The 26,632-nt window shown below is 41.8% G+C and overlaps 1 protein-coding gene across 7 annotated transcripts in view; it reads right to left on the bottom strand.

Moving 5' to 3' along the window:
- khk (ketohexokinase) overlaps positions 1-6,314 on the bottom strand; it is a 111,885-nt gene extending 105,571 nt beyond the window's left edge. The window contains exons 1-2 of one of the 7 annotated variants that reach the window (XM_059964676.1): positions 5,806-6,307; positions 5,456-5,725 (exon numbers count right to left, since the gene is read on the bottom strand). In XM_059964676.1, the coding sequence (XP_059820659.1) occupies positions 5,456-5,481 (26 nt within the window). In that variant the 5' untranslated portion in view covers positions 5,482-5,725; positions 5,806-6,307. Of the gene's footprint in view, positions 1-5,455; positions 5,726-5,805 lie in introns of all 7 variants that reach the window. The other 6 variants (XM_059964669.1, XM_059964667.1, XM_059964668.1 and 3 more) reach the window with 6 other exon arrangements.
- Positions 6,315-26,632: the final 20,318 nt, after the last annotated feature.

Genomic DNA, 26,632 nt, shown 5'->3' on the forward strand with positions numbered 1-26,632 from the left:
TAATTGACCTTATTACTTACATCCTTCATATACATGAGGAGTAAAATTCTTCGTTAAGTCTCCGTCTAAATGTGCAACGTGCAATTATAGTAAATTGTAATACTGTAGCTAGTATGTACAACAGAATAGTCAATATAGCATAGAAATACAGTTGTGTCAGCATGAATTAATCAGTCTGATGGCCTGGTTGAAGAAGCTGTTCTGGAGCCTGATGGTCCTGGTTTTTATGCTGTGGTACCATTTTCCAGATGGTAGCAGCTGGAGCAGTTTGTGGTTGGGGCGACTCAGGCCCCCAATGATCCTTTGGGCCCTTTTTACATACTTGTTTTGTAAATGTCCTGAATCATGGGAAGTTCACATCAACAGGCGTGTTGGACTGTCCGCACCACTCTCTGCAGAGTTCTGCAATTAAGCGAGGTACAGTTCCCATACCAGGCAGTGATGCTGCCAGTCAGGATGCTTTCAATCGTGCTCCCGTAGAAGGTTCTGAGGATTTGGGGGCCCGCACCAAACTTAAACTGTCTGAGGTGAAAGATGCGTTGTTGTGCCTTTTTCACCACACAGCTGGTGTGCATAGACCATGTGAGATCCTCAGTGATGTTTATGCTGAGGAACTTAAAGCCTTTCACCCTCTCAACCCCAGAACCATTGATGTCAATAGTTCAATGATAAAATATAGAAAAAAATTACTAAATATATATATATATATATCTATATAAAATAGTTGGTTTAAAATAAACAGTACAAAAACAGAAATGAAACAAAGTAGTGAGGTACTGTTCATGGGTTCAATGTCCATTCAAAAATCAGATGGCAGAGGGGAAGAAGGTGCTCCTGGATCGATAAGTGTGTGCCTTCAGGCTTCTGTACCTCCTACCTGATGGAAATAATGAGCAGAGGGCATGTCCTGAGTTGTGGGGGGTTCTTAATGATGAACACCACCTTTCCGAGGCGCTGGTCCTTGAAGATGTCTTGGAGGCTAGTACCCAAGATGGAGCTGATTAATTTTACCACCAAGACCTATGCATTTGCTGAACACTTATTACTTTTAAAGAGTACTTCTAAATATTTCTCTTCATAATTTTTGGATTTCAGTAGATTTCTGTAATGTTCAGCGAGTCTACCCTTTAGTTAAAAAAATTATCAAACAGTGATTTGGAATGGTACTTGGAGTAACTGACATCTAGGAAACTAGGCACTGTGGCCCAGAAATTATTTCTTGCCTGGAAAGACATGGTATGTGATATTGTACAGGGGACAGATTGCAGTCTGGTGCCAACTTCCCCTCCTCCTGACTCCAGGAGTATTCTGCAGAAGGTCCAACGCTTTCTGTATGTCAGACAAACCTTATTCACTTAAGTATGTACACTGTGCTGTTCTCCACTGCCAAGCTGGAAACAAGTGGCTCCCCCACTGTTGGGAGTTGGGGTGGTTAACAGAAATCTAGGAGAGGTGGCAAAGATCTGATCTGGAATGAGGAACCTGGATTATTTACTTGATCCAATAGGCACTTCCAGCTGTTCCAGCAGTACCGCCCAGCAATCTCCAAATTTAATCCTAGTCTAATCACGGGACAATTTACAATGACCAATCAACCTACCAACCAGTACATCTTTGGATTGTGGGAGGGAACTGGAGCACCCAGAGGAAACCGACATGGTCACCAGGAGAACATACAGACAGCAGTGGGAAATGAACCTGGCTCGCTGGTGCTGGAAGATGCTGTGCTAACCACCGTGCTACCATGCCAATATGAGGCTTGTGTCCTGACATTGAATGGACATTGGGTGTTGGAGGCATTATTGAATTTGGACTGTTTACGTGTGTTGGGATGGATGACGGAGAGTCGGAGGAATAGGTGAATGGGGGAGTGAGTGGGGTATCATCAGTACATTGAGTGGAGAATCAAGTTTTTTTATCACTGACTTATGTTGTCAAAATTGTTGCTTTGTTGCAGCAGTAGATTTCAAAGGTAGAAAATTACTGTAAATTGCAAAAATTTATGAATAGTAGAAAAATAAGGAACAAGAAGGTAGTGTTCATGGGTTGTACATACTATTCAGATATTGACTGAGGGAGGAGGAGACCAAGCTGTTCTTGAATCATTGAGAATGAGTCTCTAGGCTCCTGTATCTCCTCCGCAATGGTAGTAATGAGGAGAGGGCATGACCTGAGTGGTGAGGGTCCTTAATGATGGATACTACCTTTCTGAGAGACTGCCTCTTCAAGACGTCATTGGTGATAGGGATGTGCCTGTGAATTTATAACCCTCTTCAGTCTCCTGTGACCCTGTGCTTTTGAATCTCCCTATCAGGCTGTGGTGCAACTGGCCAGAACTGTCTCCATGGAAATGGATAAGAGTCATCAATCAAACTCCTAATGAATTAGATCTGTTGGTGTGCCTCCTTTGCGATTGCATTAATGTGTTGTGCCCAGGACAGATCCTCTGACATACTGACACACAGGAAACTGAGACTACACACCTTTTCCACCACTGACCATTCAACAAGGACCGGTGTTTGCAAGTTCGAGCATAGAACATAGAAGAGTTCAGCACAGGAACAGGCCATTCGGCCCACATTGTTGTGCTGAACCAGCTAAAAAGCAAATCAAAAACAGCCAAACATTAATCACTCCTACCTACACCACGTCCATATCCCTTCACCTTCCTTACATACATGTGCCTATCCAAACATCTCTTAGAAGCCTCCAGTGTATTTATCTCTACTACCAAACCAGGCAGCACATTCCAGGCATGCACCACTCTCTGAGTAAAAATACTTACCCTCTCATATCCTCTTTGAATCTACTCTCTCTCACCTTCAAAGCATGCACTCTGGTATTCGACATTTCAACCCTGGGAAACAGATACTCTCTTTTCACTCTATCTTTGCCTCACATAATCCTGTAAACCTCTATCAGACCGCCCCTCAGCCTCCGGCGCTCCAGAGAAAACAAACCAAGTTTGTCCAGCCTCTCATGACAGTACACGCCTTCCAAACCAGGCAGCATCCTGGTAAACCTCTTCTGCTCCCTCTCCAAAGCCTCAACATCCTTCCTATAGTGGAACGACCAGAACTGTATGGAATACTCCAGACGTGGCCTAAACAGGGTTTTATAAAGTTGCAACATCACCTCCTGAGTTTCAAACTCAATGCCTCAACTAATAAAAGCAAGCATTCCATAAGCCTTCTCGACCCGTGTAGCCACTTTCAAGGACCTATGGACTTGGATCCCAACATCTCTCTGCTCAGCAACACTGTTAGGAATCTTGCCCTTAATAGTGCACTGTCTCCTTGCATTTGCTCTACTGAGGTGCAACACCTCATACTTATCTAGGTTAAACTCCAGAATGTTTTTCCAACTTTTCCTTCCTTTAATAAATTCCTTGGCTTTCTGATACTGAGCGTAAGGTTACTATTAAGACACCACTCAACCAGCCAATCTATCTCACTCGTGTACACCCCCTTATCACCTTCTGAGATGCTGCCAACATCATAGGTATCATCGGCAAATTTATAGATGACATTAGAGCTGTGAGCTAAGCATGCATCCTTGAGGTATGCCTGTGTTGATTACCAGTGAAGAGGAGATTTTAGTACTGATCTGTAATGACCGTGGCCTAAGGACATTGAGGATCCAGTTACAGAGGAAGTTACCGAGGCCCAGGATTTGAAGCTTAGTAAAGAAGAGATGATGGTGTTGAACATCAAGCTGTGATTTATAATTAACAGCCTGACATATGTTTTGCATTTGTCTGGGTGCTCCAAAGATCCAGTGAGATTACATGTTTTGTTGACCTGTTGTGGTAGTGGTTGAATTGCTGTGGGTCCAGGCCCATGATCGGGCAAGAGTTAATTTTAGCCATAAACAGGTGATAGGTATTGAGGGAGCTCACACCGTTCTTCTTGGGCACCAGTGTGATCGTTGCCTTTTTGTAGTAGGTGGGAAGCACAGACAGCAGCAGTGTGAAATTGAAGACACTCTGGCCAGTTGGTTGGCCAGATTTTCAGTACCATGCCAGATACACCTTCACAGCCTGACACCTTGCAAGGGTTCTTCAAAGCTTCTGAGACAGAGATCATAGGGTCACTGGATCCTATGGGGACTCACACAGGTGTAATATGATTCTAGCTTTTAAAGTGTGTATGGAAAATGTTCAGTGCATCAGAGAGTGAAGCATCACTGCCATTGATGTTGTTAGGTTTCACGTTATAAGAGGTAATGGTATGCAAATGCAGCCACAGCTGTTGTGCATCCACTTCTGCATCTTGCTTTATTGGGAGTTGCCTCTTCACTCTAAGATTATCTTTCAAAGGTCATATCTGGATGTTTTGTTGGATTCTGCATTGCTTGAACTAGATCTAGACCTCAGTAGACAGTGAATGGGAAAAAAAACGTTGTGGAAATTCTTAGAAAACCGATGAGTCTGCGCAATGCCCACCAATTGGGTCGTGGAGAAACAATTGGCTAAATACATGATCTGCACACCAGCAGAATAAGATTTTTAGTATGCTGCATATGAACATGCTCTTATAAATAACTTCTAGGCTGGAATAATGCTTTCATATTGCAGTCTCATTTCAAGCCCATTTGTGTTGCTGCTTGGATAGAAGTTTGGTGGCATTTTTCAGAACAGAATAGTTTGCATTCCTGAACAGTTATAGGGTAGAACTCTCTCCCAATTTAAAAATCTAAAAAATTAGAGGGAGAAATCCTACAATGCACACATATAAACCAAGCTGACTGAGTCTGTATTCCAGGCTGGTGAACACAGCAACAGCAACAAATCACAAAAGCTGACACAGTGCCGAAAAGGTTAACACAAATCAATAAACAGCATACCGATAAAAGCAAAGCCTTAATAAAACCCTTTCAACAATGTCACTCTCTTGCATTTAACATTAAATTTCAAAAGACTTTTATTATTGTATCATATTTTGCAACCTGTTTGTTCACCTCTTTCGTTTGCTGGGTTTTAAATGCTGCTTGCATCTCACTTTTGCAGATTTATAGAGATGGACTTTGGTCTTGTTGACTTTGCAGTTTCTTTCGTCTTTATTCCGACTCTGAAAAGAACAGTCCCGTGCAGTTGAAAACCGACCCAACTCGGACTGGATTAAATAGCACCTAGTTTTCTTTGTGCCCCATTAGAAATTTAATTTGAGATTCTAGTGAGATTTTTTTCAGCACTAGATACTTTGGTCCAGTATAAAACTCTCAAATTAACAGAGGCAAGTTACTTTGACATCAAAGATGTGCCAGAAATATGACCACTTCCAACAGATCTTCAACAAATCTAGTGACATATCATCTGTCATTACCATCACCAAGTTTTCCACCATCATTATTTCTGGATGTCACTATTATTCAGAAGCTCAGCTGGGTCTGCCAGATAAATACAGTAGGTATAAGAGCAGATTTGAGGCTAGATGCCCAATAGCGAGTGACTCACCTCCTGTCACCCCAAAACCTTTCCATTTTTCACAGGGCAAAACTCAGGAGTGTGATGGAATGCTCTCCACTTGCTTGGATCAGTGTAGGTACCAACAACTCCAACACCTTTCCAGTCAAAGCAGTTCCGTTTGATTGAGACTCCATCAAATACTCTAAACATTGATTCCCTCCACTTCTGGGAAACAGTAAATACAGTATGCACAATCTTCTCAGTGTGTTGCAGTTCATCACTTTGACTCCTTGAACAGCATTTCCCAATTTGCAACCTCTACCAACAAATATAACAATGTAGTTACAGAATCTCCAGGATGTAAATTATGTTCATTTAGGTTTCTTGTTTGAACCTACCTGGTTAATGATAAATTTGTCTCAACCCTTCATCTTCACTGCTCCTTCATGATCAAATGATTCCAAAGGAGCCAACGTCGGTGAAGTGCATCCACGGTACCTGGCAGACTGTGTATGGTGGCCGGTGAGGAGGCACAGTTCATGCAAAACCTACTTCTCCACAATATGCTTAATAATTGTTACACTGCAACTACTGTACTTGGTTACTGAATCAAAATAATCATAAGAAATTTGGTGCTCTGAGCTGTAGCGTATAACAAGCACATTCTAAATTACGAAACTGCTGATCAAAGAATATTTAACAATTAAACAATGATTTGCTTGAACTCCTCCAATTCTTTTAGCTTTAAGAGCTGTTTGGTGTGTTCTCCAGCCTGCACTGAGCCCCCTTCTGCTCAGCTCATCTCTATCATACTCTCTCTCTCTTCCAACTTTGTCTTCTCTGAATTAAAAGAACAAAAACTGAAAATATTAGAAACAGCAGGAAACACACAGCATGTCATTGAGTATCCGTGGAGAGAGAAAAAGAGCTAATGTTTCAGTTTGATGACTATTCATGAGAAGTGTACCATGGTATCAGATAATTTTTCCTAACCTGTGTGTACACATTAGCTTAAATTAATTCCATTTCATAGCACAATGTAATCCTTCAACCTCGTCGTCACCGAACAACCAACTATTAAATGTTAACAGCCAATGTAACCTGTTGGCCTATCCCGTTGCATAAGCTAAACATGTGCCTCCTCCTGCCTGCATCCAGCCTGATCAACACATTTTTCACCCTCATGTTTATCCAATTTGATATTTGCTATGGGTATTCCTTGTAATCCAGAAAATTACATTCTAACTCTGAGGAAAAAGATCTCTCCTTAACTTCCTGATAGATTTATGAGTAATTGTCCTGCAATTAGCCCCTGAAGTTTTGGCCTGTAACATGAATGGAGATATCACCTTGATATATATTTCTACATAATTCTCAAACTGCATTATTTCCCATGTGGAGCATGTATGCAGTGACTTCGGGGTTCAAAGCTCAGCACTTCAGAATTTCAAATTGGAAGCTCCATTTGAGATTGGTCATTGTGAAATTTTGTCATTATCGGCTCATGGGATGAGATCACTCCATGCTCTGTGGTCCTTCTGTTGAAATGTTAGGGAAATTGACTTCCCATAATAGTAGCTTTAAATGCGACCCCACTGAGGTAAGTCACATACTTCCCTTGCTCAGAGTCTTGCGACGAAATGTCAATCATGCCCTTGTCTCTACAGATGCTGGTTCCTCCAGCAGTTTGTATTTTTGCCCCTAGCTTGAACATTTGCCTCTAGTGTCTCCATTTATCTTTTATCTCTTGGGTACTTGCATGAACCGATCCGTCTCCACGCATCCCACCTCCTGATTTGTCTACCTGACCCACTCATCAGTCCTATTTATCAATGTTCACCCCCATTAACGTCCAATTCCTGATCAGCTCCTGGACCCATCGTATAAATGTAGTTGCAAAGAAAGCACAACAGCACCTCGGCTTCCTCAGGAGTCTGTGGGGATTCAGCATGTCATCAGAAACCTTGCCAACCTCTATAGACGTGTGGTGAAAAGTGCATTGACTGGTTGCATTACGACCTGGTATGGGAACACCAATGCCTTTGAGCAGAAAATCTTACTAAAGTTTATGGATTCGGTCCAGTACATCATAGGTAAAACCCTTCCAATCATTGAGCACATCTACATGAAACATTGATGGAGAAAAGCAGCATCCATTTGAAAGATCCTCGACAACCAGGCCATGTTCCTTCCTCACTGCTACCATCAGGTAGAAGGCCTCAGGACTCACACCACCAGGTTCAAGAACAATAACTACCTCTCAATCATCAGGCTCCTGAACATAAGAGGATAACTACATTCATTCTATTTCTCATGTTCCCACAACCAATGATCTCACTTTAAGGTCACTTTATCTTGTTATTTCATGCTGTCATTATTTATTGCTATCTACTTATGTTTGCATTTACACAGCTTGTTGTTCATTGATCCTGTTTACTGTTATGCCCACAGGAAAAAGAATCTCAGGGTTGTATGTGGCAACGTGTATGTACTCTGATAATAAATTTTACCTTTGAACTTTTTTAAATTTCACAAAGGAGGGCTTTGACCTTTTATCTTCCTCACCCCTAGCCATCAACTAGATCAGCCGCCACCAACCATACACCTCTGGTCACTTACCTGATTATTGACCTGACCCTCGACCCCCATCAGACCTACAATTGCTATCACTCTCTCTTCCAATCACCCACCCTTCAGCCACCTCTCATTCATAACGTTTGCAATCATGATTGTAGCCGATCTGTGTTAATGGTCAGTTTGATCACTGCTTTATTTGCAAGCCTTTATAAAGCCTGTTGAAAGCCAAAACCCTTTCATATTAATTCTTCCTGGAAGAACTAATCCATTGGTTCTGATCTTACCTTTATAGTTTTACAGCGTTTTCTTCAATGCCTCAGTACATTTTGTTCTATATTTATTTGATTGCATTTGGTCAGCATAACATTGATATTCCTTTGCAGCATACAGTATCCATAAAGACAAACTCAGCTACAGATTTAAGGCTTAAACCTTTAAGTCCTGCTGAAGTTTATATTGGTGGGCTTATAACCAAAGTGGTCATGCCAGTACCATTTTCTACCAGTGCCCTATTTAGCTATCATAATTTTAAATAACTTCATCGAGTCGTTCCTACAACTACTACTTTGTGAAAAAGGTGCTCTATATTTACCTCTTTTCTCCAACCCCTATGATCTGGTATAATTCATTCTATCTTTCCTGCACCTTCTTCACTGTCTCAAAATCGATTTCAAAATATATTCTGCACATCAATTGTGCATTTTCTCCATTTACCCCCTCTTTTGAGGGCATTGGGACTATACACAGACAACAAGAACGGACGAAGTCCTATTTCTGGACAACAAAGTCTGATCCTTGTGTTTTCATTGGATAAGCTTCCAATGGCCACATTGCAGACAGCACCTGGTGTGCTGGACATCAAGAACCGAGGGAGGATTAATGGTGTGTCTGAGACGTTTCATCATTTTGGCACATTGCCAGCACTTGCTTAAATATTTTGGTTTCTCATAAGTAGTTGACAGCAGTTCACATTCAACAAACTCAGCTGCTCACTAATGCATTTCAATTGTGCAATTATAATTAGAAATCTATTAGGAAATGCCAAGAATCTGCAGCGTGATACTTGGCTTTGCCAAGGATGGAAAGTTTTTAGATTCTCTGTGCTTCAACTCCATAAATGGCAGTTTCTTCATCTGAAAAAATGTCTTGATGCAGAACCACTGAAGGAGAGAAAAAAAGAGAGAATATACCTGCAAGCCTTTCTCCCTCCAGCGAGGCACAAGAAGACGGCCACCTGACAATCAATGTCACTACACGTTCTTAATGTCACCAAGTCTCAGTAAACATTGCATCAAGTGGTTGATCCGCTGCCAAGGTTAAAATCAAAGATCAGATTCTGGGTGGTGATATAATCAAATGGTTGGTAAAAAGTTTGCACTATTAAGCTGAAATGCATTAGTCACAGTGCATCACTGACTGTTGCAACTAGGTAATGGTAATACACATGGATTGACCACCTTTAAGTTTTGTTCTATGATTTAAGGCTACATGCTCAATTTGCACAACCCATTTCTCCTGCCCCTTACTGTCATAATAACTAGCATAAGCTGTAACTCTTCTTTCTTATTTCTCCTTCCATGATGTTGCCTGTCTCTGATCATACATAAACTCAATTTCCACCGAAAACCACCTTTATCCCTTCATTTCTTTCAAACTGGATACTTCCAACTCTCTCCTTGCCTTGATTCGATCATTTGCTGTCCAATAACTTTAGGCATAGTCCAAGCACTCTTACCTGTATCCCACCTTACTTTCTGTCCAGCTTAGCCACCATATCCAAATTGAAAATGCTCACCTTTTTGCTTATTTTCCAATCCCTGTCTATGTGATCTTCTCCAGTGGTTGGAGATGACAATTAGGAGAATAATGCCTTACAACTGGATCCAATGCAGTGAGCCATTAGTGACAAAGCCGAGACAGAGGTATTGAACACAGTTACAGATCTAAGTACATCCTGCAACCATCTCTTTCCCTTGAGAGTCTTCTCAAGTATATATGACACACCATAGTCCCGTCCACTTCCAATTCAAAAGCACCAATCATTTCTTCCCTATGCTGACATCATTGCTCCATCTCACCTTCCCTTAATGCTTCTGCAATGCAATGCCACGTTGCCTGAAATGACGCCAGTGGCTCTAATGATGTATTGCTCTCTCGTATCAAATGTTCTGTACCCTTTAAGGGAATACATGCCTTGTGGTCACACACCCAATTCCATTTTGTCGGTTTACCTTGCGCCCTCCACAGGAGAAGGGTTACAAATCACACAGGACAGCATGAAGCTGGGAGGGGCCATTTCAGGAAATGTGGCTGAATCTACTGAAGATTTTGGGAAGAGCAGAGATAAAATCTGCAACTATGAACATACAATTTGAAAAAAAAATGTTGCAGTGACCACATTAAATATTTAAAACCCAGAAATGCACATGTTGATAATTTCAGAAGCATAACTCTGCCAGAGTGGTCCCTGCAGCGCTTGGCTCCTCCAGATGGATCCTCAGAGAAGCTCATGCTAAGCAACTGTACAGATAAGATAACTTCGATGGGTTCCCCTAGAACGTCCATTTATCATCTGGGAAATTGACCATACACCCAGGAAAGGGTTAATTAAAAGATATATGCTCTCTGTTCTGACAGGCACACCACCTACGATTAAGGTGCAATCGGAGGAGCAAAGTTCAACCATCTGTTAATTAATGCCACATGATCTTTTTGAATTAACCTAGCCTCTTCCATTGGACTTCAATTAAATCTTGCATAATCTGAACCTGACTCTGGTAACCATGGAAACCGATGTGTGTGTGACAGATATTTCAGTTACTTTCCGATAATGGGATATTGATCAGCTCAGTTGCAGAGAGTTAGGAGGGGAAATGCACTGGCTGTGGGACAACAAAAGGAGAACGGAGGTGATAACTCTACATTCTGACCTCATCTATAGTCTTTCCCTCAAAGAACCTTTTGGCTTAACATTGATGAATTGGGAGATGTCGGTACCTATAATACAAGGTGTGAAATCAAAACACTTGAAAAGTAAAATCTGACTGAGCTGAGTCAACATGGATATACTGTATTAAAGGGATGTAGTGTTTAATGTTTTATAGCTAAGGAGATGAGAAGGATGTGGCGTATTTGTATTTTGGCCCAGTCATTAGTTGCATTCAAAATTAAGCTAGTTAGACTTCGGAATTGAAAGAAATCAAAGGATATGAACTTGGGCAGGAAAATGATGTCTGAGATAGAAGATCAGCCTTAAATTTAGTGAATGGCAGAACAGCCTCAAGAGGCTAAATGGTTATTCCCGATCCTATTTCTTATGCTCTTGTGTTTTACCACTTCTCTTCCAGTCACCCAAGGATCCAATCGCTCCTTCTAAACAAACCAATGGTTTATTTCTTTCATTCTGGAGAATCCTTTGCAGTCAGTCCACAAGATGTGACCATCTCAATATTAGGGAAAAGAAGATGGTCTGACTGTTTTGAGAGCAGGCTGCATTCAGATGACAGGGGTGACCTTAAGCTCTAGTTGCCTGTTACTTTAATTCTCCACCTCTCTCCCATTTTGATGAAATAGGCGCCGAGCAGATGACATCTCATTGGCTCTTCACTTGACCTTTTGGACATTTGGACAGCAAAGATACCTACATACACTAGGATGCTTTTCATCGTTTACAGCTTGGTATTCAATATCATCAATCCCCCAAAACTAACCAATAAGCTTCAAGTACCTCCCTGTGTAATTGGATCCTTGATTTCCTCACTTGTAGATCCTAGTCAGTTTGGATTGACAATATCTCTTCCACAATCTCCATCAGCATTGGTGCAGCACAGGGCTGTGTGCTTTGCCCCCTGCTCTACTTGCTTTACACTTATGACAAGGCACAGCTCCCATACCATATTCAAGCTTGCTGAAGACACCACTGTCATAGGCTGAATCAAAGGTGGTGACAAATCAGAATATAGGAGGGAGATTGAAAATCTGGATGAGTGGTGCCACAACAACAACCTCCCACACAATGTCAGCAAGATCAAGGAGATGATTATTGACTTCAGGAGGAGGAAAACAGAGATCCATGAGCCAGTCCTGATTGGAGGATCAGAGGTGGCGAAGGTCAGTGCTCTACTTCCTTAGGAGTTTGTGAAGATTTGTCATGACATCTAAAACTTTAATGAAATTCTGAAGAAGTGTAGTGGAGAGAATATTGATTGGCTGCATCAAGGCCTGGTATGGAAACACCAATGCCTTTGAATAGCAAATCCTACAAAAAGTAGCGAATATAGTCCAGTACATCATAGGTAAAAGCCCTTCCCACCACTGAGCTCATCTACACCAAGCATTGTCGCAGGAAAGCAACATCCATCATCAGAGACCCTCACCACCCAGAATGTGCTCTTGCTGCTGCCATCAGGGTGAAGGTACAGGAGCCTGAGGACTCACACCACCAGTTTTCAGAACAGTTCTTATGCCTCAATCATCAAGTTCTTGAATCTGTGGGGATAACGTCACTTGCCCCATCACTGAAATATTTCCACAACCCATAGTCTCACTTTCAAGGACTCTTCATCTCATGTTCTGGATATTTATTGCTTATTTATTTATTATTATTGTTTCTTTCTATTTGTATTTGCACACTTTGTTGTCTTTTGCACACTGATTGTGTGCCCCAGCTGGTACTGTCTTTCATTGATTCTATTATGGATTTATTGAGTAAACCTGCAAGAAAATGAATCTCAGGAATAAAAATGGTGTCATATATATAAATTTACTTTGAACTTTGAACTCTCTAGCTTTGGCTTCCTGCAGCACCTCATCTCTCAGCTTAGCATTTGACACTTGGCACACAGCTATCAGCACTCAGTGCTGATCTCAACAGTTTCAGATAATCAGCCACTTTAGCCTTCTAGTGCTCCTTTCCAGAGGTTCCAGTGCTCCTTCTCTCGTATTTCGAGTTCAAGCTTAATTATCATTCGACCATGTATGAATACATCTGAACACAACAGCATTCTTCCAGGGCCAAGGTACAAAACATTCACAACACAGGGCACACACAGCACATTCAAGATAGCATGCAAACATACAGTCATGAAATATATATATATAGCTCAAGTCCCTGAGTGACACATCCCACAAATTGATGATGCTGTTCCGTGCAGTCTGCAGATGAACCTTTGCAAATCAGCTTGTCATTACACTGATTGGACACTGGAGGGCAGCATAATGAGAGAGGCTAGCTCCCAACCAAGAATGGATGGGATGCTGCACTGCCTCCATCTTTTCCTCTCCTGGACTGCAGCAGCAGGAAAGCCAGAAGCTTGAGGCCTAGTCCTTGCTACAACCGCGTCCACAGAGCTCCCCCGCCATCTATTGCGCCAACAAACAAAGGAAACGGGCCTGTGGCATCCTACATTAAGAATGCCCAACAGGGGCTGTCGATTGCAAGAGGAACATCAAAGACAATCACCTGTCGTTACACTGCACACTGCCTTTGCGCACCAGCTCCAATGCTCTGCTGAAGCAGATAGCAACGTGGTTGGCACCAAGTCCAGCTCCTCCAGTTCCTCTGCCAATGAGTAGTTTACTGAAGGGGTAGACCTGAGGTACCCAGAATTCTTAAAGTCCAGCATTGTCTTGCGATCATAAACAAGACACAAATTACCTTTGGTTGGCCCCCAAGAATCTGCTGCGTCTGAGTATGTGACCATTTTACTGGAAGATTTCATTAATTTCCTACTATTCATCTCTCCTGCAAAGATAGCTTTCTCCTTGGCGTTAATCACTGTCTCAGCCAGCACCACCAACACACGTCTTCTGGTCTGCATCCTTTCACAGACCAAGGTTCTCTCCATGCTTCCTTCCTATGCAACTCAAAATTGGTGAAACTTCATTCTTTCCCCATTTCTCATAAATGTTTATTGAACTAAATGATTAGTGCAGTCTCTTACTCTACTCATATACTCTTACCAAGGGGGAAGGGGATACAGGAGCCTTAGGTCCAACACCATAAGTCTCAGAAACAATTATTACTCTTCAACCATTGGGCTCCTGAACCAGTGTAGATAACTTCACTCACCTCAAGACTGAACTGATACCACAAACTTTGGACTCACTTTCAAGGACTCTATAACTCACATTCTGAATGCAATTTATTACTTATTTATTCATTATTATTGTTTGTTTTGTTTTTGTGTATGCATAGTTAGTCTTCTTTTGCACATTGGCCATTTGTCCATCCTTGTTTGTGTGCGTTAATTCCATTGTATATCTTTGTATCTGCAGTGAATACCTGCCAGAAAATTAATCTTAGGGTAGTATATGGTGACGAGTATGTACTTTGATAATAGATCTACATTGTGCTTTGAACTAAAAAGCATTTTGAGCACTTTTTATTTTTTATTATAATCAGAACCACTGCTCTTCCAAGATCATGGAAGCTGAGCCTCTGTCCATTACCTTGCAACATGGAAACTGCTTCCTGTGAACTTTACCCCTCTATTGTCTACCCATTGCTTTCCCTTCCTGCTGCTGACTGTCTTCCTCAAGCACAGTCTAAACTAAAGGGGTTGTAACACAATCAGTTTTCTATGTACGAGTCCTCCAGATTGCATGAAGAGTACTTTTACGTCGAACATGGACACTAAATAATTTGCTATGGGGATTTGTGCAAGCATCTCTGGTCAATGTAGTCTTTGTACATATTTAGGAGTTCTGATCTTTATTTCACCTTTAGTTCATGATGAGTTTCCAAAATTCTGCAATCCTATTGCCATGACCCTGTGGCTTGCCGTAGGGTGCTTCTCAAACACGTGTATTTACTATTTGTTAGAGTCGTTAATGTTGGGTGCTTTCTGTTTGGTCTTGTCCAGTTGTTTGCGACCAGCACATGCTTCCCATTTTCTATGATTAATTAAAGGATACACTCATTCTGCTCCATGAGCAGAGCCGTACTGTCTGTTGGGGAATGATTTGTCTTGCAGTTTCACTTGGTTGCCCCTCCGATGCTCTGTTTGTATTCCTATGACTAACCCCTTGGTTCCATCTCTCCATGGGAGTCCACTGTTCGTCCGCTCCTGGGTCGAGCCGCCGTCAGCGTTAACTGCGACTGAGGCTGCCGTCTGTGGCACCTGGGTTGAGTTGGTGCCAGCGTCCACCACGGCAGAGAGAGCCTGCCATTCCTTTGCACTTGCACCCAGTCCTGCGACTGCAGACCGTAACAAAAAGCAGCAGAAATCTCTTTGTTCATAGTGTTTTAATTTTAATACTACTAACTGGACTCACCAAAGGAGTTATTGATATGCACTCAAATTTGCTGCAATTAAAAAAGAAGTAAGTCCATATGAAATGAGTTGATTACAAGCTGCAAACTTCAACCTTCTCAGCACCCACAACCTCACACCATTGAGGGGAGGCTGGTTTGAAATTTCCACGCAAGTGCTTATGAGGAGTGATTGATAAGTTTGTGGCCTAAAGTAGAAGGAGTCTATTTTAGAAAACCTAGCACATTTATTTCTCAACATAGTTCCCTCCTACATTTACACACTTAGTCCAGCGGTCATGGAGCATACGGATCCCTTTTTTGTAGAGGTGGTCCACAGCAGGGGTGAATCTTTTATAACTTATAAATCTTCGGTGAGGTTTAAATGTTTGTTAAGAGCTATTTGTCTAAATTTAAATGTGTATCATTTAAAAAAAATTAAAACTGTGTTTCAACTACTTTGTGAACTGGAAGTATCTCCTCCTTAGTAGGGAGGGGGAACCCACCATTCATATAGTGGGTATTGTTAGCTAGACCTCACTGCAGAGACTAGACAGGGAAGCATGCTGCTCCTTGAAGTGTAGGTGGATACAGTACTACCTCCAAGATGCCAACTTCTACAAAGAAGGATCTGTATGCTCCACAACCGCTGGACTAAGTGTGTAAATGTAGGAAATATAAATGTGCTAGGCTTTCTAAAATTGACTCCTTCTACCTTGGGCCACGTATTTATCAATTTCTCCTCGTACATAGTCTACATTGAACTTCCATAAATTTCCATAAAGTTCACTTGATATTAATGAATTCTATTAACTTGTATGTCTAATATCAAACTAGCGCAACCACCCTTGGATTCCCTGAACTGCAATCACATCCCACAATTACCAGAGCAGCTCCTACAGCTGAACAAAGGGAAACTGTTGCATTGCAGTTTTAGAGAGGAACAAGCATAAATTGCTGACAGAGCACCAAAATCAAAGGTTTCAGCTGGAAAATGAGAGCTTCCTGCTGAGGAAGTTCGGAAATCAAAACATCTGTGTTAAGTTAACAATGCAGATATGAGAGACATACTGCATGTGACACTTCAGAGAAACCCCAAAATAGCCCCAAAAGGAAATCCTTCACAAACTGAAATAAAGCGATTTCTATTTTGTTCGTTATAAGACGGGGAGACTAAGACAATGTTTATCTTCTCTTAAATAAGTTACTAGTTCCTTCTAGACACAGCAGCATTTTTATAGCTTCTAAACCATCTTTCTTGCAATAATATTTCACAATGCCGAACCTTCTGACAAAGACGTGGCTTGCAGAATGGAAGGAAACATGACGCTTGTGTGGATAATATTCTTTTTAGTTGTTGGTTGCTATGGGAGCTAATGCTTTTTATGTCACTGACCTCCTGGGATTTCCACTAAACAATATTACCTTTCTCTTTGCTTACCATGTTGCACAATCCTATGTCAACTTTGCACCGATGCATGGGAATTTCTGGCCGGGATATGTAAATTGGTAGTTGGGAAGGGACTGCCCAGTTCAAATCGCTCTAAGAGGTTCATAGCAGGTTAGCAAGGAAAGGTCCCCTCCCCATCAAGCACGATCCATCATGCCCCTCCTGCGGCAGAATTTGCAGATCTTGTGTAGAACTCATCATCTCAGGACAAGTTATCTTTTACCACGAGGAGTCACAGGAGAAGAAGACTCCTGATCCAGGGCACCAGCTGTCTACTTCCCTCCACAGTTCCTGCTTCACCTGCTAAGATCCCCCTGAATTTTGCTTGTTTTCACTCTAAGGAGCTACCTGAGAAAGAAAGCTAACTTTCTCATCTCATTGTACCTGTGAATGCAGATGAAACTGGTGCCTGATTTTACAGTTGTTAATTATTCTTCAACATATTTTTTAAGGTGATTTCTTTTCTCTAAAGTATGTGCTCATTTTTCTTTTTCCAAAGTCTTTGTGCTCTGGAAAAGAATGCTCGTACGCATTAGGAAAAGTATGTAACAAATTTATGACTATTGTTGGACTGTAAAGTTGGAAAATATGGTTTATAAATCATATGAAGAAGTTTCAAAACAAAGTGATTTTCCAGACATACCAGGGTTTGGAAATTCCACAGATCCAAGGAGCAAGACCTGTTTTTGAGCGCAGACCAAAGAATATACTTGGTATTGACACTCCTTTTAACAGCCACTAGAGGCCGCTGTGCTATAAATTGATTGACTTGGAGCTTCTTCTGGCACAAAATCAACAGCAGCAAACAATGTTTGAAATGGAGCCAGCAAAAGAATTCAGCCCTCTGCACCTTTCAAAGGATTCATTGTTCATCCCAATATAAGTGTTCCTTTTTGTAGTGGAAAGTGTGTCTGGAAGACGAAAAAATAATACAAGAGTATTGCAGAGCTATTTAAAACCTTCATAGGTTACTTTATGTATTATTTATTGAGATAACAGCGCAGAATAGGCCCTTCCGATCCTCCGAGCCAAGCCACCCAGCATCCCCTGATTTAATCCTTCTCTAATCACGGGACCAATTAACCTGCCAACCAGAAGGAAACCGGGCAAACCCACACAATCATGGGGAGAATGTACAAACTCCTTACAGGAGGCGGGGGAATTGAACCTGGGTTGCCTGTATTGTAAAGCCTTGTGCTTATCACTATGCTACTGTGCCAGCATTGCACATTTTCACCTGTAACAATAATTAACAGTGCTTTATTGGTGCATGTGTGCGCATGCCCTTAACTCCTGGTGGGGTCATCGGGGCGCCATCACTGACTGCTCATCATATGGCGTGTCTTGGGCATCTGAAACCTGGCAGGCACGGTTGGAGAGCGTGCAAGAGAGCCGACCAGATTTGCACCTGGGACCTCTCGCCCCGAAGTCCAGCACTGGTGCCACTATGCCACCAGCTGGCACCTTACTGGTGTATATAACAAATAAATTCTTCTCAGGCTTCTAACCGAGTACAGTATCGATTTTAACAGACGTTTCGATGACAAACTCTGCCATCGTCATCAAGAGTGATACCTGGGCATGTCTAGTCTGGTGGTATTTATACCCCTGCTGTCTGTCCCTCCTGACTGATGAGTCCTCGTCCAATCAGTTCTCTGCTGTCCCAACTTCATACAATCGAATTCCATTTCTTACTTACAGCAAGACCTTCATCTTTGTTAAAATTCTTTTCCTCTAGCTTTATCTCAATGGCTTCCTTCACCAGGCGATCCCAAAAGCCATTGGCACGGCACAGTAGTTTGCACCGTCTAATAACTTTGGACATGGGGTCTAACGGAAACTCACTCACATGAACTTATATCTCAACAGTACCAGCCACCATCATGCCTCCCAGCGTAGAGTGGTTCTTTCCACTTTGATTAACCATGCAAAGCTATTTCGGACCCGGAGAGTCTCCCTGAGGGAATAAAATGATTAGGCAAGATATTCCTACAGAATGGCTAAAAGGTGAAGGAAATCAATCGGTCCACTAAAAAGGCCAACAGAAAAACCAAGAACCCTAACAAAGTGGAGGAACCCATCGCTACCGCCTATTGTCCCTATATTTTCACAGTTTCTGGAAGGATTGCCAGGATCCTGAAGAAATACCGGATTAATACCATCTACGAACCCGAAAGGAAGCTCAAATCACAACTTCTGCAGGACAAAGATGACTGGGACTCAGGACGGCTGGTGTTTACAGTATTCCCTGTGAATGCGGAGCAGTGTATATCGACCAGACAGTGGAAAGCTGATCAAGGAGCACAGGAGGTGTATCCATTTGGGTAACGCAGAGAAATCAGCAGAATGATGATTGTGAATCATCATTCACAATGGCCGTATAATTGACTTCAAAAGATGCCATTGAAATGTAAGAAGAAAATAATTTTATACCAATGTCTCACTCTAAATAAGAGCTGGAACTCATTTGTAAACAAGATGGGATCCTGATTGGATGAGGACTAACCAATCAGGAGGGACGGATGACAGGGGTATCTATACCACCAGATTAGACATGCCCAGGCATCATTCCTGATGAAGATGGCAGAGTTTGTCAACAAAACATCGGTTAAAATTGATAGCTGATCCTAACTGGAAGCCTGAGAAGAATTTATTAATAATAATTAACCTGTACATACAGGGCTTTCAAATTGGTGCTAGAATTCCAGGATTAAGCTGAAGTCTGTTTAAATTCTGCAATTCATACTGCAAGAACTGTGATTGAAAGTATGAAGATGCTTTACTGAGATTTGTCAAGATGGTTGGTAAAATAGATGATCTTCTGGGGTCTTTGAGCTGGGCTCCAGGTCAGCGTATGATGAAGAACTGACAATCAACGCTGCAGCTACACACAAGGCCAGCTGGTGCTGGTGCTCTGAACTTCCTTCCTTCCTAATGGGATCGTTCATACACCGAGAGAAAGCAGGTGGCTGGGGCAGCAGTCCAGGTTATGTCTTCACATTTTACTAGGGATATGACAGTGGGTCAGAGAGAAGTCAGGGGGAGAATGTTGCAAGGACGTGGCAGTGCAATGAACCCAAATGCTGAACACGGGAGTGGAGGCTGTCAGGAGGCGTTACGGTCATAGCGAGCGTGGAATTGGTGCCAAGGGAGTCTTTATCCAGAGTCTTGGTCTTCATAGAGAATTCAGGAACGATGCTAGACTTAGAACTGATAATCCTAAGAACCATGGAATGAAGTTACTCCTGCATGAGTCAACCAACAAACTGGCAGCTCCTTGTTGTGGTCACAGAGTTTTTAAACTGCATTTGCTGATGGACGGCAGGTGTTTGTAGTTAGTGGAACCTGGGAATGATTGGAACTGAACAAGGTGATTGAGGCCCGATTCCTGAGGTAAATAGCCAGGTGGGTGCTTGCCAGAAAGGATCATGAAAGGATCAAGAAGGGATCTGTTGGGTGAGTGGCCAGGATCATGATCAAGAACTGCTCAGAAATTGTTTAGCATAATAGTCCTTCATGCCTCCCCTTACTTAACTACTGTAATTCTTTTAATGAAGGGGCTTCTCCTGTGGTGGTTGATATTCCAGGATTTAGACCCAGTAATAATCAAGAAGCCACAATATATTTGCACAGTTTGGTGGGGAATATGAATGCATAGATGGGTCAAAATGTGTTATGTGATTAACAGGAGGGTTCCTCGAAACACTACAGTATGTCAAAAAGCAACTGAAAAATTGTCTACACCGGATCTTGTATTGGGAAATAAGCTTGATCAGGTGATCAGTTTCAGTGGGAAGATATTTTGAGAACAATAATCACAATTCTGCAAGATTTACCATGGTCAGGGGCTTGACATCTGGACAGGAAGTGTTAATCTGGGGAAAGGCTGATTTCCACAGCATTAGGCAGGAGCTGGGGAGAGACATTGGGCAAGTCCCCATCTGATTTGTGGGTGTCTTTTAAAGGCTATCTGTTCAGAATTCGGAACCAACGTATTGTTGTGAGGAAGTAGATAAGCCTAGCAATGTTTGGAAACCTTTGATAGTATGAGATGCTGAAAATTTAGTCAGAAAGACAAAGGGAGCATATTAAGGCTTAGGAATTGAAATCAAACTGAGCTCTTGACAAATATAAAAGAAACAGGGAAGAAACAAAATAGGGATCGGGGAGCTAAATAGGGTCATGAAATGTCCTTGCCAAGTAAGATTATAGAGACTCCCAAAACATATAAACATATAGTAAAAACTGCAGGGTAGTTAGGTAGAGGGCTAGTTGGTGGTGTAGTGGCATTAGCACTGGACTCCGAGCTGGGTGGTCCTGAGTTTGAATCTGGCTGGGTCCCAACCTCAGCAGCGGTATCTGAAGAAAGGCCTGGTGATCTAGTGGTGAAGAGGTGGAGCTTAGTGATGATGTCGCTAAACGGCGACTCCTTTGCTTGCATCTTTGGAAGCAGCTCCATTTTCATCTTTAATATCACTATTTTTCCCTTCCAGGTTTCTTTTGAAGACCCTGACCTGGAGTTACACGCTGACTTTGGTTCTTTGCGGGAATGGGACCCGCTCTCGAGGTTTCATGACTGGCCGCTATCCGACATGCCAAGGACGCGGCTTAAGAGCTTAGCTCGCCTTTGGAGGCCTGGGTTCTCATGGCTCTGGAGGCAGGCAGATCGAAGGTTGGTGTCCCGACAGGAGATCGGTGTGTCGTGGGCATCGGAAGACCCTTGGCTGTGTGCCCAGAGACCTGAGATCTTTGGGCACAGAGCCCAGAAAAAGTGACACAATGGACTTTTAACATCATGAAGCAACGAGTTGTTTTTATGTCTCCCTCTCGCTGTGAAATGAAGACATCTCTTTCTCCCTTATTAGGGAGAGAGAGAGCCTGTCCAATACCAGGAGAACGACTAATCTTTGGGGTAACTGCAAGTCTGTGTCTTTGCTGTTGCTGCGCTCATGCTCGAGTGCTCGGTGGAGGGTGCCTCATGCTCGAGTGCTCGGTGGAGGGTGCCTCATGCTCGAGTGCTCGGTGGAGGGTGCTGATGGTTTTTTTTTGCTGGTGGAGGGGGGCGAGCTGATGCCACTTATGCTTGGGAGGGAGTGGAGTCACTTTGAGGTTCTAACATTTATCTGTCATTCATTCTTTGGGGCACTCCTCTATTTTCATGGATGGTTGCAAAGAAAAAGCATTTCAGGATTAATATAGTATACATTTTTCTGACATTAAGTGTACATTTGTTTTAAAACTCTGAAACATTCTATTTGGAGGTGTGTGACCAATGGTGTACTGCATGGAGTAGGAAGTAGAGCAGTTTGTAACATGGATTAGAGAAATCTGGGCATGTATAGGAACATATATAATAACTGGTAAGACCCCAGGAGCAGTGCAGGTCCATCGCTCTCTGAAAGTGCTAACACAAGTAGGCAGGGTGGTAGAGGAGTACAATATACTTCTCTTTATCAATCAGGGCACTGAGGATGTAATTCTGGAACTCATTTTGCAGCTGAATGAAACTTTGGGTAGACATCACTTGGAGAACTGTGTGCAGTCACTACATTACAGGAAGGAAGTAGAGGAGATGTAAAAGAGGTTCACCAAGATGTTGCCTGGATTAGAGAGTATTAGCTATAAGGAAAGTTTGGATGAACCCGGATCAATTTTTTTTCTGGTGCATTGGAGGATGAGAGGAGAACTGATTGAAGTATATTAACTTATGAGAGACATACAGGTTGGAGACTGAAAATCTGACTGAGTGGTGTCATAACAACAATCTCTCACTCAATGTCAGCAAGACAAAGGAGCTGGTTATAGACTTCAGGAGAGGGAAACCAGAGGTCCAGAGCGTGTCCTCATCAGAGGATCAGAGGTTGAGAGGGTTAGCAACTTTAAATTCCAAGGGGTTATTATTTCAGAGAACCTGTCCTGGGCCCAGCACTTAAATCCAATTATTAAGAAAGTATGACGGCATCTCTACTTCCTTCGGAGTTTGCAGAGATTCGGCACGACAGCTAAAACTTTGACAAACTTCTATAGACGTGAGTGGAGAATGCATTGATTGGCTGCATCACGGCCTGATCTGCCCTTCAATGGAAAATCCTATGAAAGGTACTAGATTCGGCCCAGTACATCACAGGAAAGCCCTCCTGACCATTGAGCACATCTACATGAAACACTGTCGTAGGAAAGCAGCATCCATCATCAGCGATCCCCATCATGCTCTCTTCTCACTGCTGCTATCAGGGAGAAGGTACAGGAGCCTCAGGACTCACACCACCAGGTTTAGGAACAGTTACTACTCCTCAATTATCAGGCTCTTGAATAAAAAGAGATAACTATACAACTTGCACCATCATTCAAATATTCCTGTAACCAATTATCTCACTTTAAGGACTCCTTACTCATGATCTTATGTTCTAATTATTTATTGCTATCAGTATTTGCATTTGCACAGTTTGTTGTTTCCAGCACTCTGGCTGACCTTTCATTGACCCTGTTATGTTACTATTCTATAAATTTGCTGAGTATGCCCACTAGAAAATGAATCTCAGTGTTGCATAGAGGGTTAATAAAATTTACTTTCAACTTTACACATAGTGAAGGAAGAATCTTTTCCTGAGAGTTGAAAAGTCAACTATTAGAAAGCAAATATTTAAAGTGAGAGGAAGAAAGTTTATGGTAGATTTGTGAGGCATGAATTTACACAGAAAGTGGTAGGCACCTAGACAGGATGTTGGCAGAAATAAACACAATATCAACCTTTAGAAGCATTTAGACAGACACATAAATGGGTGGTGAATGGAAAGGTATAGACCAATTACAGACAGATAGAATTCGTTTAAACCGGCTTCGTAGTGGGCACAAACGTCATGGGCTGAAAGGCCTGCTTTTGAACTTTACTATTCTATATTCTAAATATCACTTGTCATTTATTAGCCTGTCCCTTAATGCTGCCTTGACAAGACTGTGGATTGCTTCATTTGGTGAGTTGCAAATGGGCTTGGTTTTACTTTGGGAATAACGAATGGTGAACTTGCCGAGGTGAGGTTTAACAGTCAGAAATGCAAACGAGTTAAGGGACCTGGTGTTAAAAATAAAGGAATGTGGGAAAATGTGGTGGAAAATATCTTCATAAAACAAAATGGATATGAGAGGGCTAATTGGAGAGGAATTAAAAAATCTTGTAGGAGCACAGTATTTCACATTATCTCCTCCAAACTGGAATATTTTGCTCCCTTAGCTGAAAACTCTTTTGCATTGCAATTCCCAGGAGTGGAATTTGCAGTAAGTAATGTTTCTCCATAATCATGTTGGAACAATCAGTGTTGTTTGTGACAAAATTAAATCTCTAACTAATAATCCTTGCTCAGCTTCTTGTTGTAAACACGAACCAGTCTTCAGTTCTTAATGTAACTTGCATGCAACAATCTGTCTGATGTTCAAAGGACAGTTTGCAAACTATCTGCACTGTCTGTGGAGAAGAGACTGCTGGTCCACAGTAGGTAACTGGTTGCTTAGGAGATGTGGTTTACAAAGTGAAGTGACCATGAGATGCTCTGGTCTGAATCAAATAAAAGTAAAACAATGTGGTTATGTTAATTGGTATGGCAACTACAGCTAAGTTACTTGCATCATTGTAATGGAAATCAAAGAATGTTCCAGAGTAGAACCATTTTGTCACTTGGCACATCATACATGTAACAGGTATGATCAATCATACCTGTGAGCGAGTTGTTGGGATAGTTGTGTACTCAAAGTGTCAGCCCACACAGCACTGATTTTGGATGTCTGGGATCTCTGTCCCCAGAAGCTTTTAGAGCATCTGTGTGAATTAACTTGTTCCTGCAAAGGTATCTGAAAAACATCACATGCAAGTAATGTCAAAGCAATTTAATAATTAGAAAGCATTGGGGATTGTTAGAAATGACAAGGAAAATGACAAAGGTGGGATGACAGAAAGAAGAGCCGGAATTCATTCCTCACCTTCAGTTTCTGTGCCGGACAAATCGTTTGTCTGTAACTCGTATGTATGTTCTTCTAGTTTGTGGGAATTGTACCAGTGTTTGGAAGTCCTTTGTAGCTTACAAATCTTTTGTATTTAGAATCTTTTATCACCTATAAATCCTTGGTGAGGTTTAAATGTTAAGAACTATTAGTCTAAATTTAAAGGAGTGTCATTAAAAAAAATTTAAATTGTGTTTAAACTACTTTGTGAACTGGAAGTATCTCCTCCTTAGTAGGCAGGGGGAACCCACCATTCATATAGTGGGTATTGGTAGCTAGACCTCACTGCAGAGGCTAGACAGGGAAGCAAGCTACTACTTGAAGTGTAGATGGATACAATATTACCTCCCTATAGTGAGCGTACCTGTAGATGCCTATATTGGATAGGGTTTAAAATCTTCTATTGTGTTTAGCGGTTTGCAGACAGTGAACCCGGTACTATCTGAGTGCACTTAAACATTGTTATCATTTTCACAATCAATTTTAAATTTGTCCCACGTTTCATGAGCAAGTAATGTGAGCATTCAAGATGGTCTTGATGGCAATGCGGAGGCTGAAGAAGAAATGCAAATTGACAAGCAAATTCGAGAGATTTATAACTCACGTTTATTACTTAAACTCTTAAATTTGCTGATTGCCTCATGCATTAATTTATCACTCAACACAAAATTGTTAAATATGGATTTACTAAATAAGAGGATATTATAAGCTGAACTTCAGTAATTACATTGAGTCAGAAACTTCTGGGCTTAAATTTCACATCAGAGACAAAAGCAGAAAATCCTGTCATGAGCCCTGCGGCTTGCCGTAGAGCATTGAGCTTCTAGGGGTTTTGGAGCATCGGTATTTACTCATCAATATCTTAATTAGAATTGCTATGCCTTTGTGCTTTTGGTTTAATCTTGGCTGGCACGGGCTTCCCGCATTCTATGATTACTTAAAGAAGACTTGCATTCAATGACTTAGTGGGGTCAGTGTGTTGGAGAGGATGAATTCTTGTGGTGTTGCTCTGTCACTCCTCTGATTCTGACATTTAACCTTTTGTTTACATCTCTTCCTGGGGACCCTGCTGTCCTCCATACCTGGGTCCAGTCCTTGGTGAGCACATCATGACAGAGTGACCTGGCTACCCGATGGACTAAGAGGAGATTCTGAGCGCCTCCAGTCTATGGTCAAAATTTTTTCTGGGTTTCTTTGGGTCAACAAGGTTTGTAAAGCCCTTCACATTATGCTTTATTTCTCCTGAGTTATATGCTAAGTTTCCGAGTTATATGCTAAGTTTCTGAGTTATATGCTGTTTCCAAGTTATGTGCTAAGTTTCTGAGTTATATGCTAAGTTTCCAAGTTATATGCTAAGTTTCTGAGTTATATGCTAAGTTTCTGAGTTATATGCTAAGTTTCTGAGTTATATGCTAAGTTTCTATGCTGTTTCTGAGTTATATGCTTTGTTTCCAAGTTATATGCTAAGTTTCTGAGTTATATGCTGTTTCCAAGTTATATGCTAAGTTTCCAAGTTATATGCTAAGTTTCTGAGTTATATGCTAAGTTTCCAAGTTATATGCTAAGTTTCTGAGTTATATGCCATGTTCCAAGTGAAATATAATCTTTCTGAGCAATAAGCTCTTCCTATGATTCCAAGTGAAATGCCATGATTCCAAGTCAATTGTTAAGTTTCTGAGTTACATGCTGTGCTTTCAAGTTGCTATGTCTCTGGGTTGATAGTATGTTTTCAGCTGCAGGTTTGCCTTATGTTTTTCAGAGCTGCTTGGAGAGTTCCCTGGGCTGTCCGGTGCTAACCCAATGGGGGTTGGGGGGGGGGTGCTTATTGTCATGAACCCTCTGTCTTGCTGCAGAGCTTTCAACTTCTATGCTCTTCTGTTTTTGATTTAATCTTGATAAGTTAATTTTGGCCGGCACATGTTTCCTGCATTCTATGATTATTAAAAGAGGA

This window comes from Hypanus sabinus, chromosome 3 (genome assembly GCF_030144855.1).
Source record: "Hypanus sabinus isolate sHypSab1 chromosome 3, sHypSab1.hap1, whole genome shotgun sequence".
NCBI classification, from domain to species: domain Eukaryota; kingdom Metazoa; phylum Chordata; class Chondrichthyes; order Myliobatiformes; family Dasyatidae; genus Hypanus; species Hypanus sabinus.